At 37.9% G+C, this 16,260-nt stretch overlaps 1 protein-coding gene across 3 annotated transcripts in view; it reads left to right on the top strand.

The window, feature by feature from the left end:
* The window catches only part of LOC149234687 (mRNA-decapping enzyme-like protein), a 126,303-nt gene that overhangs the window by 15,535 nt on the left and 94,508 nt on the right, over positions 1-16,260 (top strand). For all 3 annotated transcript variants that reach the window (XM_089371907.1, XM_089371909.1, XM_089371908.1), the window contains one exon: positions 15,113-15,169. In XM_089371907.1, coding sequence (XP_089228033.1) covers positions 15,113-15,169 — 57 coding nt within the window. The remainder of the gene's footprint in view (positions 1-15,112; positions 15,170-16,260) is intronic.

Genomic DNA, 16,260 nt, shown 5'->3' with positions numbered 1-16,260 from the left:
TCTAGATGTATGCAAGAAGAAACAAGGATGAAGGAGTTTGATAATGAAAGAAACGCTGCCTATGTTGCTCATTCCCGAAAGAAGAACTCTGGTGGTTCCAAGGACAAAGGAAGGACTAAGACTCAAAAGAAGAAGGGTAAATGTTTCACCTGCCATAGGACTGGACACTATGCTAGAGAATGCCCCTTCCAGAAGAATTCTCCCGATAGTGACGACAACAACAACAACCGAAGGAATGGGAATCAAAGAAATGACAAATCCAAAGGAAAGAGGAAGGCTCACTTTGAAGGAAACCATCCACCTTCTAAAAGGACCAGAAATACCAGGTATGAGGAGTCTAATGTTGTTGATAAAAGAAATGAGTATATTCTAATATCTGCTCTCTCAGCTGCATCTCCGCCCGACACTATGGATGTCTGGCTAATCGATAGTGGTGCCTCAAGACACATCACCGGATTCAAGGAAGCACTTTCTGACATGGTTGAAAGGGATACTAATCTAGAAATTATCCTTGGGGATAATGCCACTTATCCTGTGAAAGGGACCGGGACTGTGACCCTCCACTTGTCTCAAGGACAAGTCCTCCATCTACAAGATGTACTCTATGTACCCAAATTGAAGAAGAACCTTGTGTTTGTATCTGCCATGGAAGACAAAGGATTCAATGTAACTTTCTCTGATGGAAAGGTACTCATGTGGAAGAAGAGCTTCAAGGAAGCTATCTCAATTGGTTTTAGAGTTGGTACACTCTACCAGGTTGGAGGGAGTCCGTTGGGAGCTATGACTTGTGATACTATCCGTCAAACCGAACTATGGCACCGAAGATTTGGACACCTTCATTACAAGGCTCTTCCCGAAGCAAGGAAGGTGGTGACAGGGATGCTTGATTTTGGAAATAATCATAAAGGTGTATGTAAGGGCTGTGCTGAAGGAAAACATACAAGGGGACCTTTCCCCTCAAGTGTCACAAAGACATCTGAGATATTGCAACTGGTCCATTCTGATCTTTCCGGTATGTTGCCTGTAACATCCCTAGGGGGATGTTCTTACTATATGACATTTACTGATGACTTCTCTCGCAAAACCTGGATATACTTCTTGAAGAAGAAGGATGAGGCTTTCATGTGGTTCCGTACCTTCAAAGCCTTGGTGGAAAATATGACCGGAAAGAAGATCAAGATTTTGAGGACTGACAATGGCACTGAATATGAGTCAAATGAGTTCAAAGACTTTTGCAGAGAAGCTGGCATTAAAAGGGAGACTACCACTGCATATACTCCTGAGCAGAATGGTGTTGCTGAACGCAAGAATAGGACTATTGTGGAAGCTGCTCGTGCCATGCTATGTGACCAGGGTCTTCCAAAGTTTCTGTGGGGAGAAGCTGCAAATACTGCTGTGTACATTCAAAACCGATGCCCTCATTCCGCTTTGGACTCCAAAACTCCCGAAGAGGTTTTCTCTGGTAAGAAACCTGATGTCTCACATTTTAGAATTTTTGGATGTCCTGTCTATTTTCATGTGCCAAAAGAAAAGAGAAGTAAGCTGGATGCTACTGGGAAGAAAGGAATGTTTGTGGGCTACAGTGAGACTTCTAAGGCATATAGAGTCTATGTACCTGGTCAAAGGGAAGTAGAGATAAGCCATGATGTCACTTTTGACGAAGATGCTTCCCTAAAGAAAGTAGTAGATCTTCCTAGATCTGAAGAAAACCATGAAGAAAGACCTGGAAATCTGGAAGAACCCCAGGATGAGACTATGCCTGATGTTGAAGGGCCAATGGACCCTATTGATCCTTCCCCTTCTCTAGGAAAGAGGCCATCATGGCTCAGGGACACCCTCGAAGATGCTGAGGGTCGTGTTGCCCCAAGGGGAACATTCCGAGAAAGCAAGAAGCCGTGTAGATACCAAGGGTATCTAGCTGCCATGAGTACTATTATACAATCTGAACCTGGATCTTTTGAAGAAGCCATCAAGCATCAAGTCTGGAAGGATGCTATGCATGAAGAATATGAGGCTATTATGAAGAATGATGTCTGGGATGTGGTCCCGAGACCGAAGGATAAATCTGTTGTCACCGCTAAATGGCTCTACAAGATTAAACATGGATCTGATGGGAGTGCTGAAAAGTTTAAGGCAAGATTTGTTGCCCGTGGCTTCTCTCAAAAGGAAGGAATTGACTATGATGATATATTTGCACCTGTGGCTCGATATACCACCATCCGATCCATCATAGCCCTTGCTGCTACGCAAGGATGGAGTCTTCATCAGATGGATGTCAAGACCGCTTTTCTGCATGGTGCAATAAAGGAAGAGGTGTATGTAGAACAACCTCTGGGATTTGAAGTTCAAGATCGAGACACTTATGTCTGCAGGTTGAAGAAAGCCCTCTATGGGTTAAAGCAAGCACCCAGAGCTTGGTATGAGAGGATGGATAGTTACTTGATGAAGCTGGGCTTCACTCGAAGCAATGCTGATCCAAACCTTTACTTTAAGGTTGAGGAAGGAAAGCCTCTCATTCTAGTGCTGTATGTGGACGACCTCTTCCTGACAGGTGATGACCCTCTCATTCATCAATGTAAGAGGGAGCTTGCTGCTGAGTTCGAGATGAAAGACCTAGGACTGATGCACTATTTCCTAGGCCTGGAGGTCTGGCAGAGACCTGGAGAGATCTTCCTTTCTCAAGGAAAGTATATTGTGAAGCTTCTGGAAAGATTTGGGATGGTGGACTGTAAGTCCGTGTCGACACCAATGGAACTCAACTTTAAGAAGTTGAGTGGCAGCGCTGCAGGGCCTATCTTGGCCAATCCTACTGAGTATCGTCAACTCATAGGAGCTTTGATGTTCTTAGTGAACACCCGTCCGGACATATGTTTTGCAGTGAATACTTTGAGTCAACAGATGGTTGAGCCTCATCATTTTCACTGGGTTGGTGCCAAGAATCTTTTGAGATATCTTCGGGGCACGATAAACCATGGGCTGAGATACACTGCCGGGAGTGTGATACTCCGGGGATATATTGATGCCGATTGGGCTGGCAGTGTGGTGGATCGTAAGAGCACATCTGGATGCTGTTTCAATCTTGGTTCTGCTTCGATCTCATGGATGAGCAGGAAGCAGAAGTCGGTGGCTTTGAGCACCGCGGAGGCCGAATACATTGCCGCTAGTATGGCCTGTGGTGAAGCAACTTGGTTGAGGAAGCTCTTTAGTGAGCTGTTCCAACATGTGCTAGATACCACTGTAATACTCTGTGATAATCAGAGTGGGATTCGTATGACTGAGAATCCTGTGTTCCACGACCGATCCAAGCATATTGATATCAGGTACCACTTTATCTGTGATATGGTACAGCGAGGCGCCGTAAGGCTCGATCATATAGGAACTGATGAGCAGGTCGCGGATATTCTCACTAAGCCCCTGGGGAAGGTCAAGTTCCTAACCTTCCGTGAGAGTCTTGGTGTCGTGGAAAGACCCTATGATGTGGGTCCTGTTGGACGATGAGCTCTGGGAGCTCTGGGGGGCTTTGGGGATAGCTTCTCGGAGCTATAAGCACTCATAATGCTTCTGCCCCACCCTTGTGATTATTGAGCTGGTTCGCCACTCATTTAATTTGTGCCCCGTATGCATCCTACCCATTGAGTTCAGGGCTCATGGGAAGTACCTCTCATTTGGCCAATGAGGTGTGGAAAAGCTAGAGACTATTAGCAAAGACTGATGGACGCATAAGAGATTGTCGTACTCTCTATCTAGGATGGCATGGTCCAACCACTTGATCTGGGATCAAGATTTGTGAGGTCTGGGACCTCTGGACTGATTATGTCAGTCGGGGAATGATGTCTTTGTGACTGACCCACTTCTGTTCTGAAATAAAGAAGCCAGCAAAGCAAGTTTCGGCGGGATGACTCACGATGTTAATTGCACTAATAGATGGAGTTCTCCCTAGTTGAGAGGGAGTGTTAAATTTGGACAACTAGGTCCAAACTCCATGTTCTGATGCTCAGATTAAGAGGCTAATATTTTTGTTGGATTCCTCTTTCTGAGAGGTGTAAAATCCATATAAAAATAGTCTTAATCCGATGAGCAGAACTTATATTTTGAATTTATTATTCTTAATAAATTATATGTGCAAAGGTCAGCCAGTTTTGTAATGTAGGCTCACATGCCCAACAGATGTGTCACACACCCTCATTGATGGATATATATATACAGGAAAAGTTGGAGAGAATTTGATCACAACACAACTCACATCTTCCTCTCTCATCCTAAAAAGTACGAGCTACCTGGAGGACGAATTTCAGCCACACGTGGGAAGGACGAAGAGGATTTTTCTGCTGCTAGGGTTTCGTAGAAGTTTGACCAGCGTTGACCAAACAAGCTGAAAACTTGTGGGAGGTTCGATTTTTGAAGGCCATACTACCTGGCACAAAAATCGAGGTCAAAGGGTTGACCGTTTTGCTGCTGCGTTGACTTTTAGCTTGCTGCCCCTGCGTTGACTTTTCAGGACAGCGTTGACTTTTGTAGAACTGACTTGGGTTGACTCATCTACTGGTTGGAGGGTTGTTGTGACACATGCTGGGCTGGCTGACCAAAGGAGACTTTGCTGGTTGAAGCATCCTGTTGACCGCCGAAACAAACACATACATTTTTCTTGTTTCTGATTTGTCTTCTGTAAGATCTGCTTATATGTTCTATCTGCATTTTGCTTATCTACTTGTATGATTGCTGTGAGAAAAGTGAAATTGCTCTTAGCATAGAACATCTACAAAACTTTACAATAATACTTCACAAAAAGCTCACCTTCAAATATATAACCAGCTCGAGTCTTGTAAATAAGTTACCTCCTTATGTGAGGGATGGTTAGATCAATGTTACATTTATCTTCATCGGCTATTTATCGCGGGGGGTACGAAATTGAAATTATCGGCAATATCGAGGAGACTATCAGAAACTACCGGGAAACTAAAAAAAATATAAATATACAAATAATCATTCTTTTACAATTTTTTATTCTTTTAAAGCAACATCGACATAAAAAAAACATGTTGTCACAGAAATATGAAAATAAAACTGCAATATAAAATGTCAATGGTACATCAATCATTGATAATGAAATATGATATCTGTCCTGAGTTATAAGTTTTGACAAAATAATTGTGTCGAGAGGCACTCTACAGCCTAGTATAGGGGGAGATGTGTAGGCGTAAATGTTTGTAAAATTTAACATATAACATAAATAACCATCTGGATATCATCATCATTATCACTCTCATGTCTCTGTCAAATAGGAAGAAGGGCACTTGAATCCCACTATTTATCAACTCCGCAGAAACTCACCTTGTTTTTAACCTTAGTTGAGTTGTTTTGTTTAGTTCAATCCTGGAATTCTACTTCACCTGAGATAAATTTATTCCACTGCCATTCATTTTATTTAATGTCTCTTGCAAATTAATAATATATTTGAAACTTACATTTTTTACATTGGTTGAATTGTTTGGTTTCATTAGATTTCTCTCTCCCATCCGAAATACATAAGTGAGTGGGTTTATGTGCACCCAACTCGAATATATTGGAGAGAGCTTGAATGCAGCTGAGAAAAGCTCTCATACAGTGTGAGAGGTCCTTATAAATTTATATTTTAATATTTGTAGAAGGCCCATTTATGCAATAAGGGCCTTATCATTTTTATTAAGATTAAGCTTTAAGTTAGGTTTTTTGCCTCTGTGTAAATAGGGGTTTCCCGCTCTCATTTGTAACTCTGGTCATCTTATCAATACAATCAACCAGTTTATTGGTCTTTATTGGAGATGTCTTCCTCCAAGGCTTGTATTTGTATGTACAATCTGTTGTCGCCTAAGATGTACTCCTAGATGTGGGAAAAGTTTCCAACTCCACAAGGTAGAGTCTTTAAGGCGCAACGCTCAGAGAAGGGTCTGTCACCTATTCCCTTCCCTCTCTTTTTAAACTCTCTCCTAGGCAAGCTATGGGGGGTAGTCCCTAAGGATAAAACTAAAGGAAAAATTGTTGGAAACAACACGTCTAGGAGACGAAAAGCAAGGCAATTACCTCTCTAGATAACTTGATTTAAGATTAATTAGCAAGTAAGGTTATTATTGCGCAATGTGGATGTTTGAAGATAAATCAAATAAATCAATATTATACTTAATGATATAAAAAGTGAAAAACCAATGCCTTAATAACAATGCTCAAATATAAATTTAAATACTTGCACAATAACAAGGGATATTTTCAAGTTACAGGATAGGCAATGCTACAAGACAAGGTTAGTACAAGAGTTCAAGAGATTATAAGCAATTAAAACTATGAGCAATAAGATTTCAAATACAACTTGCAAGGAAAGAAAGCTTGTACTTCACGTAAAGATGATATGATATTCAAAGGGAATGAGTAAGAAATTGACAAGTACAAGAACATAAGGAAAAGCTTGCAAGGAAATAGTTAGCCCACAATCCCAATTACAAATAACCAATTGAAAGAGAATGTTAGATGAATGAATGCAATACTAAACTATGTGTGATGCAAAAGTCTTGGTTGAATGTAATTATATGCCTAGTCTATGGTGAAAGCTTCTACTCAATTGTCAAAACTTGTCTTAGAACAAGGTTGTTGGAAGAAGTGTCGGGGAATGAGGCTATGGCCTCATTAACAGTAACTACCCAAGTCTTCTAGCAACCCAAGTGCCTCCATTCCTACAAGGGACTGGGCCACAAGAGAACTGCAAGGTCACCTGTTTTAATCGTTCTTTAAGAGTCAAGCTTCTTAAATTGAATAATGGAGAAGGTTGTCCTAAACTTTCTATTCAACCAAGCTTATGCTCAGAGGTAAATTTTAAGGATGCAAACCTAGATCTAATTTGCAATGATATGCAAACACAAATTCTTAAATGAGATACATTTAGAACTTAGAACAAGATGTTTCAAAGAAATACTAATTCATTAGTGAACAAGATTATGATAAGCACTTAAGCAAAATGATCAATAGGATTAGCTTATAACAATGATTCAATGAAACATGTAAAGATTATTCAATGAAACAAAGCTAGTAAAGGAAATGACGATTAGATGAAAGTGCTAGAACAATAACTCAAATGCCTTTAATGGAAAGTGTTCTTAAGGATGTTTTAGGAGCAAATTATGAATTATAAAGCACAAGTAGTTGCTTCAAAGACAACATAAGGGATTGCTAATCAGAAAGTAGGAAAGACTACTTAAATCTAAGATACAAATGAGATGAAGACAAGAATTACTCAAATGAAACTAGATTTAATAGCCAATAAGATGACAACTAAGAGATGCAATTCATGAAATTAAAACTAATCTGATGTGATGCAATGCAAAACTAGCTAAGAGTTAGATCTAGAGATTAGGAGAATAATGAAAGGAAAGCTAAACTAAGATCAGAAGGAATCCGCCCTTTTAAATAAGGAGGAGGGATATCATGGGAAAATCCCAAGCTCCCTTAAGAAATCCGATCCCTTTATTATTGATATTACAATGAGAGAAATCCTTTAGACAGAGAGAAGGGTTCTTCAACCTCGAGGGGAATTGTAAAGTATGAATGGAATCCTGAAACAACACAAACCCTCCTCAAGTTACAATAATTTGATGAGGAAACTTACAAAGCAAATGATGATAGATCTGTTTCAAATCTTTATTGAAGGGCCTCAAATAATCGTTCCACACCTTCAAATGCTCACGCCCCTGACTTATATGAATACTATGCTCACGGCCAAGAGGGGAAGAGGCCCTCAAATGCTCTCGGCCTTTCAAGAAAATAGGCTCAATTTTCTGTTTTGAAATTTTATAAAATTTATGTGTCTGATTTCTCAAAATTTCAACACCTCTGATATTAATTTATTTATTTTTCCTTTCTTGCTTAAATGCCCAAGATCTTTAGTTTTTTCGCACCAGAAGAGTTTTATGCCCATTTTAGGGCTTTCGGTCAAGTGAAAAATTGCATCCAAACAAAGCTTATGACCTCAAAAATTTGACAATTTTTTTGCTAAAATTTTGATGCAAATCGCCTTTAAAAATGTTTGGTTTTCTCTGCAAAAATATCTAAGGGTTAGTTGTTTTAAAACTAAAAGGTGATTGAGCTTCCAAAGGCTTGTGGCTCAATGGATTAGTGCCAAAATGGCTGCGGCCTTTTCAGAAAATTTCAATGAACTTTTGTAGGGTGCAATTTTTTTTAAAATCTTCCACTTCAGTGATTTGGAAAGGCCTTTTAGGTCTGCTGCCTTACCCAAAATGTGTAGATCTGCAAAAAAATGTCAAACTCAAAGTGAGATCCTTCAAAAGATTTGAGAAAATGTCTAAAAAAATTATAAAAATTTGTAAATGAAGAGCCCTTGAAAAACATTCGATTTTAATGTGAAAGGGAGGCCTCCATTGTTTTCGGCCTAGAGATGGAGGGTTCAATGTTGCACGAAGTGGGGACACGGAAGCGTCATTTTCCAAAAATCTAGGAAGCGAAGCGTCTGCTATATATATATATATTTTATATTTTTTTGCATTTATATTCAAAGCAAACATCCCAAATACCAAATTAGTTGTAGAAGACATGAAAACATGCATATTTTTGCATAAATCAAGATAGATATAACATCCATTGTACATTAATGATTAATTATTCGAGCATCAACCATCTAGAATCTAGATTCTTCTCCTCTTGTCTAGCCTTTGCCTATACCTCGATTGTCTAGGGATATTAGTCAACATTGCCCAATTTTGATCAAACTACTCAATTCAAGACTTAAAATATGGTAGAAAAAGCTTAACATGCTTGATCGATGATTTTGACTTGATTGAAAGGTAATTTTTTGCTAAGGGCGTGCCGCGTGACAAAGGAGTTCAACAATGAACACCACCAACACTAGGGTACATATAGGGCTTGGTGCTCTTGATTAAATGCTAATCGCATACCTTCATACTTGATATAATCTAATGAAATGCCACAATCCCATTGATCTTGAATTCCTGAAAACTGTTAAGTCTGCTGAATTTTGAATAGGATATGAAATTCTATTTTCTCCATATGAAGTCCAATGAGGCTGGAACCACTCTCAAACATCCCAAGTCATTTCATGGTAATGTTAAAAATTTAAGTAAAATGATGAAAATGAAAAATAAAGGAGAATGCCACTTTTACTTTAAGAATTTAACATTACCATGAGGGAGCATTTGCTATATTTATATCTTTTTCTGCCTTCATTCGTCACCCTAACCCAAGGTGGACCCACCCCCAACAAGCAAACTCACCTAAAATAAAAAAAATTTGAAAAAAAAATGATTTTCTAAATGCTTTTCCGGAAGCGTACGGTTCCTCCTCCGAAGCGCCATGCTTCCGACGCTCGAAGCGCGCTTCGGCGCTTCCGTACCACGCTTCGGCGCTTCCGTACCACGCTTCCGAATTTCCAGGAAGCGGCAAAAAAATCGGAAGCGGCGCTTCTGAATTTCGGAAGTGCGCTTCCGGCCAAGCTTCCTAGGCGCTTCCGTATGGGACGCGCTTCGGGGCTTGGAACCGGGGGGGGGTGCTTCGTGCAACATTGGGAGGGTTTAGAAGATGTAGATGACCCTCAAAATTTTTGATCTAGCAGAGAACCCCAACCGTCTAGGCAATAGAGTAGTTTGGCCTCAAAATGGCTTTGATCTTCTCTTGATCTTTAAAACAAAATCACCTGCAAAACACTTATCAAAGATCCAAACCCGAAAACCCTCATCCTAGCCTTCAAATCTGCAAGAAAATTACAAGAGAAACCCCAATATATACACAAGATGAACAAGAAATATATGTACAAGGGCTAGAAAATAAATACAAGATCTATTTACAAATTTACAATGGCTAAATCAAAGGAATGTGAGTACACTTCCATTCCTTGACTAGCAAATAATAAGCTCTTTAAATAGCAAATCTATTTAGTTGAAGCACAATAGAGAGAAAATGAATGAGATAAATAGTTTTTTCCACAAGCAATGGCTAAGAAAACCTGCCTAAAATTATCATTAGATAAGCATTTAGAAGAAAACTAAGTGGGTTCTTCCACCTCTATGCTCAAGAGTTGGATAGTTTAACCAAAAATGTACCCTCACACTTGAGATCTGATTCAAATAAAATGATTTCTACACAATTCAAAGATAGATTATTATATCTAGATGGGATTGGATAATACAATGAAAGGAAGTACTAAGGGTTTAACTAAAAACCCACTAGTAATGTCTAAGTCTAGAATACTTTTTCAAATTCAAGTACCAGTGCACGGTAACTATACACCAGTAAATCTATGAAAGCAAATGGAAATAACAATTAGATTATTACCAAGAGAAAATTAAGCACAATGAATTAATATTACCATAGTCATGGAAGAAGAACACCACCAAGATTTATCCCTAAAGACTTGCTCTAGTAATTATAAAATATTTCCAGTACAAAGGCTTCAGTGGCCAAGAGCTTGATTTTTCATGTTTCAAATGAGGGGCTTAGAGCTTCCTTATAAAGAAATTGACTGAGCTAGAACCCTCTAAGTGGAAAAAACGACTAGCTTGACTTGATCCATGGCTAGACGCTTCCAACAAATTCGAACCCTTGATGATGTTGCACAGATCCAGAGGAAAAATATTCATTGGCCTTGATGGAAGAGCTGGATGGACCATATGTTATCTTCAAAAACATTTTCCCTGAAATTTTCTCCTTCAAAATAACCTCCTTGGACAAAAAATTTCGATTTCCTTGAGAAATTATTTTCTTCTTGCCCAACAAATTTCTTGTGAGACTTTTTCTGCTTGAATCATGTAACTTCCTTGACTTTTTAATTTATTTTCTTCTTGGGAAAGTCCATATCTTCTTAAAATTATTTTTCCACTTGGAAAGAATTTTATTTCCTCTCTTTTTTTTTTTAAATATTTTTTTTTGTTTGACCAATTTCCGGCTAATTATTTTCCATTTTTTGTCGAAAGATGAAAATAATGACTCTAGAGGGGTTTAAACCAAGGTTGCTTGGGAGCGGCAACGAAAGTGAGGAGCGGGAGCGGGGAGTGACATTTTCAAAAGCTCTCGGTTCGGGAGCGAATTTTTATATAATATATATTTTTATATATTTTGATGCATATATGTCAACAAAATCATGTAGAATGATGAGTTAGATATAAAAGCATAAAAACATGGATTGAACCATATAACATCAATCATCTAGAAGTTATAATCTTCATCAACGTAACATACTACATATCGAGTCTCATGATTCATCAATCTTAAAGTTTCAAGCTTTCAAAATTCAATATATAACGTTTATCATCATTGATCACTAAATTTGTAACTTGTACTTGTAACCATTACCAAGTAACCAAACGATAACAAATAATATTTAACATGAAATGAAATGTTTTAACTTTCAATTTTCACGAAGCATCATATTCATAATTCATTACTAATGAGTTATAATTGCCAACTTCAAACTTCAAACTTAAGTTGTCATATATTGTTTACAAAAAATATCATAATAAATATGAAAGAGTCAACAGTTATAAAAACTACTAGAAACTAGAAAAGACAAGTAAATCTATTATCTATTGCTAATTATTGGGCCTCTTGTCGCCACGAGAAATGTCTAATTTCCGAGAAAGCATGTAGAATGATGAATTAGTTATAAAAAGCATAAAAACATGGATTAAACCATATAGCTTCAATCATCTAGTACTTACAATCTTCATCAACCACAGTTCCACAAGTTACAAGTTTTGATTTATATAGCATGTAAGGGTGCGCATAACCAAAATAGCATCGAGTGCAATCCATCCCTGAATCGAAAATACATCAACAAACAGGCTCTAGATAGCCTCTAGAATCCAAAAAAATCATGCTACAACAAATACCTACATATCATCAAAATCAATGCCTATCTTGGGATCTGTCATTAATATCACCCTCTAAGCATTAACATAAGATAGAAAAAACGTAGCATGTCAAGTCAAGATTTTGTTTGAGTGATGGGTACATTTTTAGTAGGGTCATGATAGAGGAGTTTGAAAACCAATGTCACTAACATCAAGGTACATAGAGGGATTGGTGCTCTTGGTTAAATACAAGTTCCGTACCCTAGTACATGACAAAATCCAGTGGAAACATTGCAATCCCCCCAATCCTGAAATCCTAAAAAATTGATAAGTCTGCTGGATTTTGAGAGAGATCTAAAATTCTACTTTCTCCATATTAAATCCAATAATGTCGGAACCACTTCTAAACATCCTGAGTCATTTCATTGTAATGTTAAAAATTTAAGTAAAATGATGAAAATGAAAGATAAAGGAGAATGTCACTTTTACTTCCTTGGTTTAAACATATTTTCCTGCCCTCAAAGTGTGTCTGGATATAAAGTTTAGGAGTTGAGGTGTAATTTTATGTATTCATACCCCGTACAACTTCTATAGACAACACTTTTTACATCTTTATATCAAAGATTACATAAAAACCCCGTTTAGAAGGGGAATTTTGACAATTAAAAAATGACCTCTAGACACAACCAAATTCTGTAAAACTTTAGACATGATCTAGTATTGTAATTTACATAGACTCTATACACTAGGACTCACCTAAGAGTTCTCCAGTGAGGACTCACCTAAGACTTCTCTAGTGAGCCCCACTCTAGCTTTGGAGAATGTGTGGGATAAAAACTTAACTGATTATTTAGTGTTGAGAAACACAAATAATTAGGTAAGGAAAAAAAACTCCCTAGAGTGAAACTCTCTAGCAAAATTCTTAAGCTACCTAGATGTGTTACATGGCTTCATAAACATACTAGAATAATTTTTACATAATGTCCTGCAGGGCTGCAGAATTTGGAATACATTGGATGACCAGAAGCTGCATGATGATGATGAAGTCTAAATTTTTTTTGACTGCTCTGATATGTACTCTGCTCATGGTGTAGTTGACACTTGAGTGGTCAACACAAGCCATCCTTGGGTTTTGCAGGTGTCCCATCAATTTCTCTGCTTTGGATTTTTATTTATGTTATTCTTACTTTTCTGTTCCTGTTACATCAATAAGTGCAGCAGTAGTTCCATTTTGGATACAGGACCACTACAGAACTTATTACCTACTGTTGAGAATCTCAGTGATAAACTCTGAGTACCTCCTTGACATCTTGATCATGAAAATAATAGAGAATCCCCTTCACTATCCACACTGTGCTTTGTACTGAAATAAATTTTACATTCAAGGCATTTTCAAAGAAGTCTTTCTTTGTAGTGTTGGCTGTGACTTGTATGATGGTTTTAGCGTGGAATGCCAGTAATTTTTTCTATGACTTTGACCGCCTCAAGTAGAGAAGTTTTCATATATTCATTACATTGGATTAAATTGCCTTTAAAAACAGCACATTCCCTTAACCAGTTGTAACTTGTGACCATATACACTTGCAAGTCCAATCACAGGATGTGTTATTCTAGGCTGCTTGGAAGCGGGAGTGGGGAGTGACAATATTAAGAAGCTTCCGGGTCGGGAGCGAATTTAATATAATATATATTTTTATATGTTTTGATGCATATATGTCAACAAAAGCATGTAGAATGATGAATTAGTTATAAAACACATAAAAACATGGATTAAACCATATAACATCAATCATCTAGTAGACATGGGATCATCAACATGGGATCCCATTACATGGGTTTATCAACATGAGCTACATAAACATTATCTGGCTCAGAGTCTAAGGACTCCTCAGACTCCTCTGCAGACTTAGTAGTAGTAGTAGTAGTAACAGCAAAACTAGACATGAACATTGAAAACTACAGATCACTGATCAACATGATCATTCATGAAACTCATCATTGATTCAGCACTACTAGAAATGGGACCATCAACAAGAGCTACATAAACATCATCTAGCTCATAGTCTTCAGACTTGGATTGCCCAACCTTATAATATGGTAGAAATTGAAAAAGTTTAACATACCTAACCAATGATTTTGGTTTGAGTGAAGGGTACATTTAGTAAAGGCCATGGTAGAGGAGTTCAACAAGGAATACCACCAACATCTACAAAGTTCAACAGTCAATGACACCAACATCAAGGTACTTAAAAGGGCTTATGCTCTTGATCAAATGCCAATCTCATACCCTCACGCATGACAGAATCAATTGGAAACATTGCAATCCCCTAAATCTTGAAATCCTGAAAACCATTAAGTCTGTTGGATGATGGGTGATATCTAAAAATCTAGTTTTTCCATATGAAATCCAATGAGATTGAAACCACTCTCAAACATCCCGAGTCATTTCATGGTAATGTTAAAAATTCAAGTAAAAGGATGAAAATGAAAGATAAAGAAAATGTCACTTTTACTTTAAGAATTTAACATTCTCAACATTGCTAGGGTTGAGAATCTTAACCTCTTGTGAAAAAACTAGGGAGGGAGCGAATTGTTTTTGGCAGGAGCGTGCTCCCGAAATTTGCTCCCAAATGGGATCGTGCTCCCGGGGTCACTCCCCTAGCGCTTCCGAGCGGAGCACGCTTCGGGAGCGTATTGGGGGGAGGGGTCGGGGAAGGGGGGTGGGTCGCTCCCCGCGGCCTTGCTGTTATTTCAATAGAAAGAAAAAAGAAAGAAATGAAGGCAGCTGCCAGACATTGGAAAATTTAAAATAGAGGATTTGAATTGAAAAAAGAACGGGACACATTGTAGAGATTATATTTCTCTAACTAACTGATCCTAAGAAGGCAAAAAATAAAAAAATCCAACACTCTAACAAGCTGCCTGCTCTTCCTTTCCATATACACTTCTGTGTTGAATATTTTCTTCCTGCAGTTATTCATCAGATGGCCAGCCCATGTACTCAGAATTTTGGAAGTCTGATATTTGTGAGTCGTAAAAGTTAAAATAACATTTTGACTTTTTGATGGAAAAAACATTCTGTACAATCTTAGCTCTACGAGAGCATCATGGCTAGTGTGGGGCTATTCCATTGACAAAATGATTGTTCCTACCAATTTTTTCTGAACTTTATCATCTAAGAAATGTTATTAATGTCCTGTGGGTGTTTATTTCTGAAATACCTATTTGTAACTCTCATGACTAAAATCTCAATGTTGGATTTGATGCAGGATTTTGAATGCTTTCTCGAAGGTTCCTCCCAAACCAAAAGTATTCACAAATCAAAGGTAAGTACCTATCTGCAGACTAGGAGCCAAATGCGAAAAGTTAAAACCATAAATGGAATTTTTGAGAACAACAAAGTCATGTCTATAAGTGCTTATCTCTGTTTTATTAACTACAAATTGATTTTGATTGAAAACTACAATGCTCTTTATGCCTGAGTTTCCTTCCTCTTCCTGTTCATGAATTTAAGTGGTCTCTTCTATCATGCCTTATTTAAGCTTGGATACTCGGTAAGCTTCATAATTTGCGTTGTGTTATTCCAGCCCATACAAATATTGTAATTATAGTTGTAAAGGGAAGCCAAATAGTTGCAGGACATCTGTTGTACATGGGGTTTGAGATGGTTTTTATATCATTATTTGTGCTATATGGTTTAACAACTATGTTTTGAGTAGAGAAGGGCAAGACTTGCTATGGTGCAAATTATTCTCATTTTGTCCATTAAAGCTTTGGATGCTTAATAAGTTACAAGTATCATAATCAGAAGAGACCTCTGAAGCAGCCCTTTTGTGCCTATTCATGGTATCTTTTGGAGCAGACTTAGAAGATATTCTTTGAGCAGACTTGTGGGCTAATTTGTGAGCAATTGGGAGCAAACCCTGAAGATTTCTTGTTGCAGACTTGAAGAAACTCAGAGCAGAGATTTTGGAGAGCATTTTAAAAATTCTGGGTGATATTTTTGGAGGCATCTTAAAGTATTCTTGAAGAATTCGTTCGAGTTTCTTAGAGACCATTTGTATCAGCCTTGGAATCCTTTGTTGAATACATGTTTTGAAGAGCATTTTATGTGACACATATAAAGCCTAGGCACCCTCCTTATGAAGCGTGATCTGGATTTTAAAATTAGCAAGCCTAAAACTATCAGCACACTTCAAACTGAAAAGTCATCTCTCATAATTATAGCACAACTGAAGGATAATAATAACAGGTAGAATTATAAATAGGTTGTACCCTATTAGGATAAGAATAATATAGATGAAAACGAGAAAAAACCACAAGGCTTGATGTGCCTTAGATTTTCCAAATATAGGAGGTATACCTCATGTGGGATCCACTAAGAACCCTTCAAAAGCTGTCAAAATGGATCCGGAGC

The sequence above is a fragment of the Pinus tabuliformis genome, chromosome 8 (genome assembly GCF_031772625.1).
Source record: "Pinus tabuliformis cultivar Carrire ecotype Pingquan chromosome 8, CPIR1, whole genome shotgun sequence".
In the NCBI taxonomy this organism is placed as follows: Eukaryota; Viridiplantae; Streptophyta; class Pinopsida; order Pinales; family Pinaceae; genus Pinus; species Pinus tabuliformis.
This window is presented reverse-complemented; position numbering and strand designations above follow the sequence as displayed.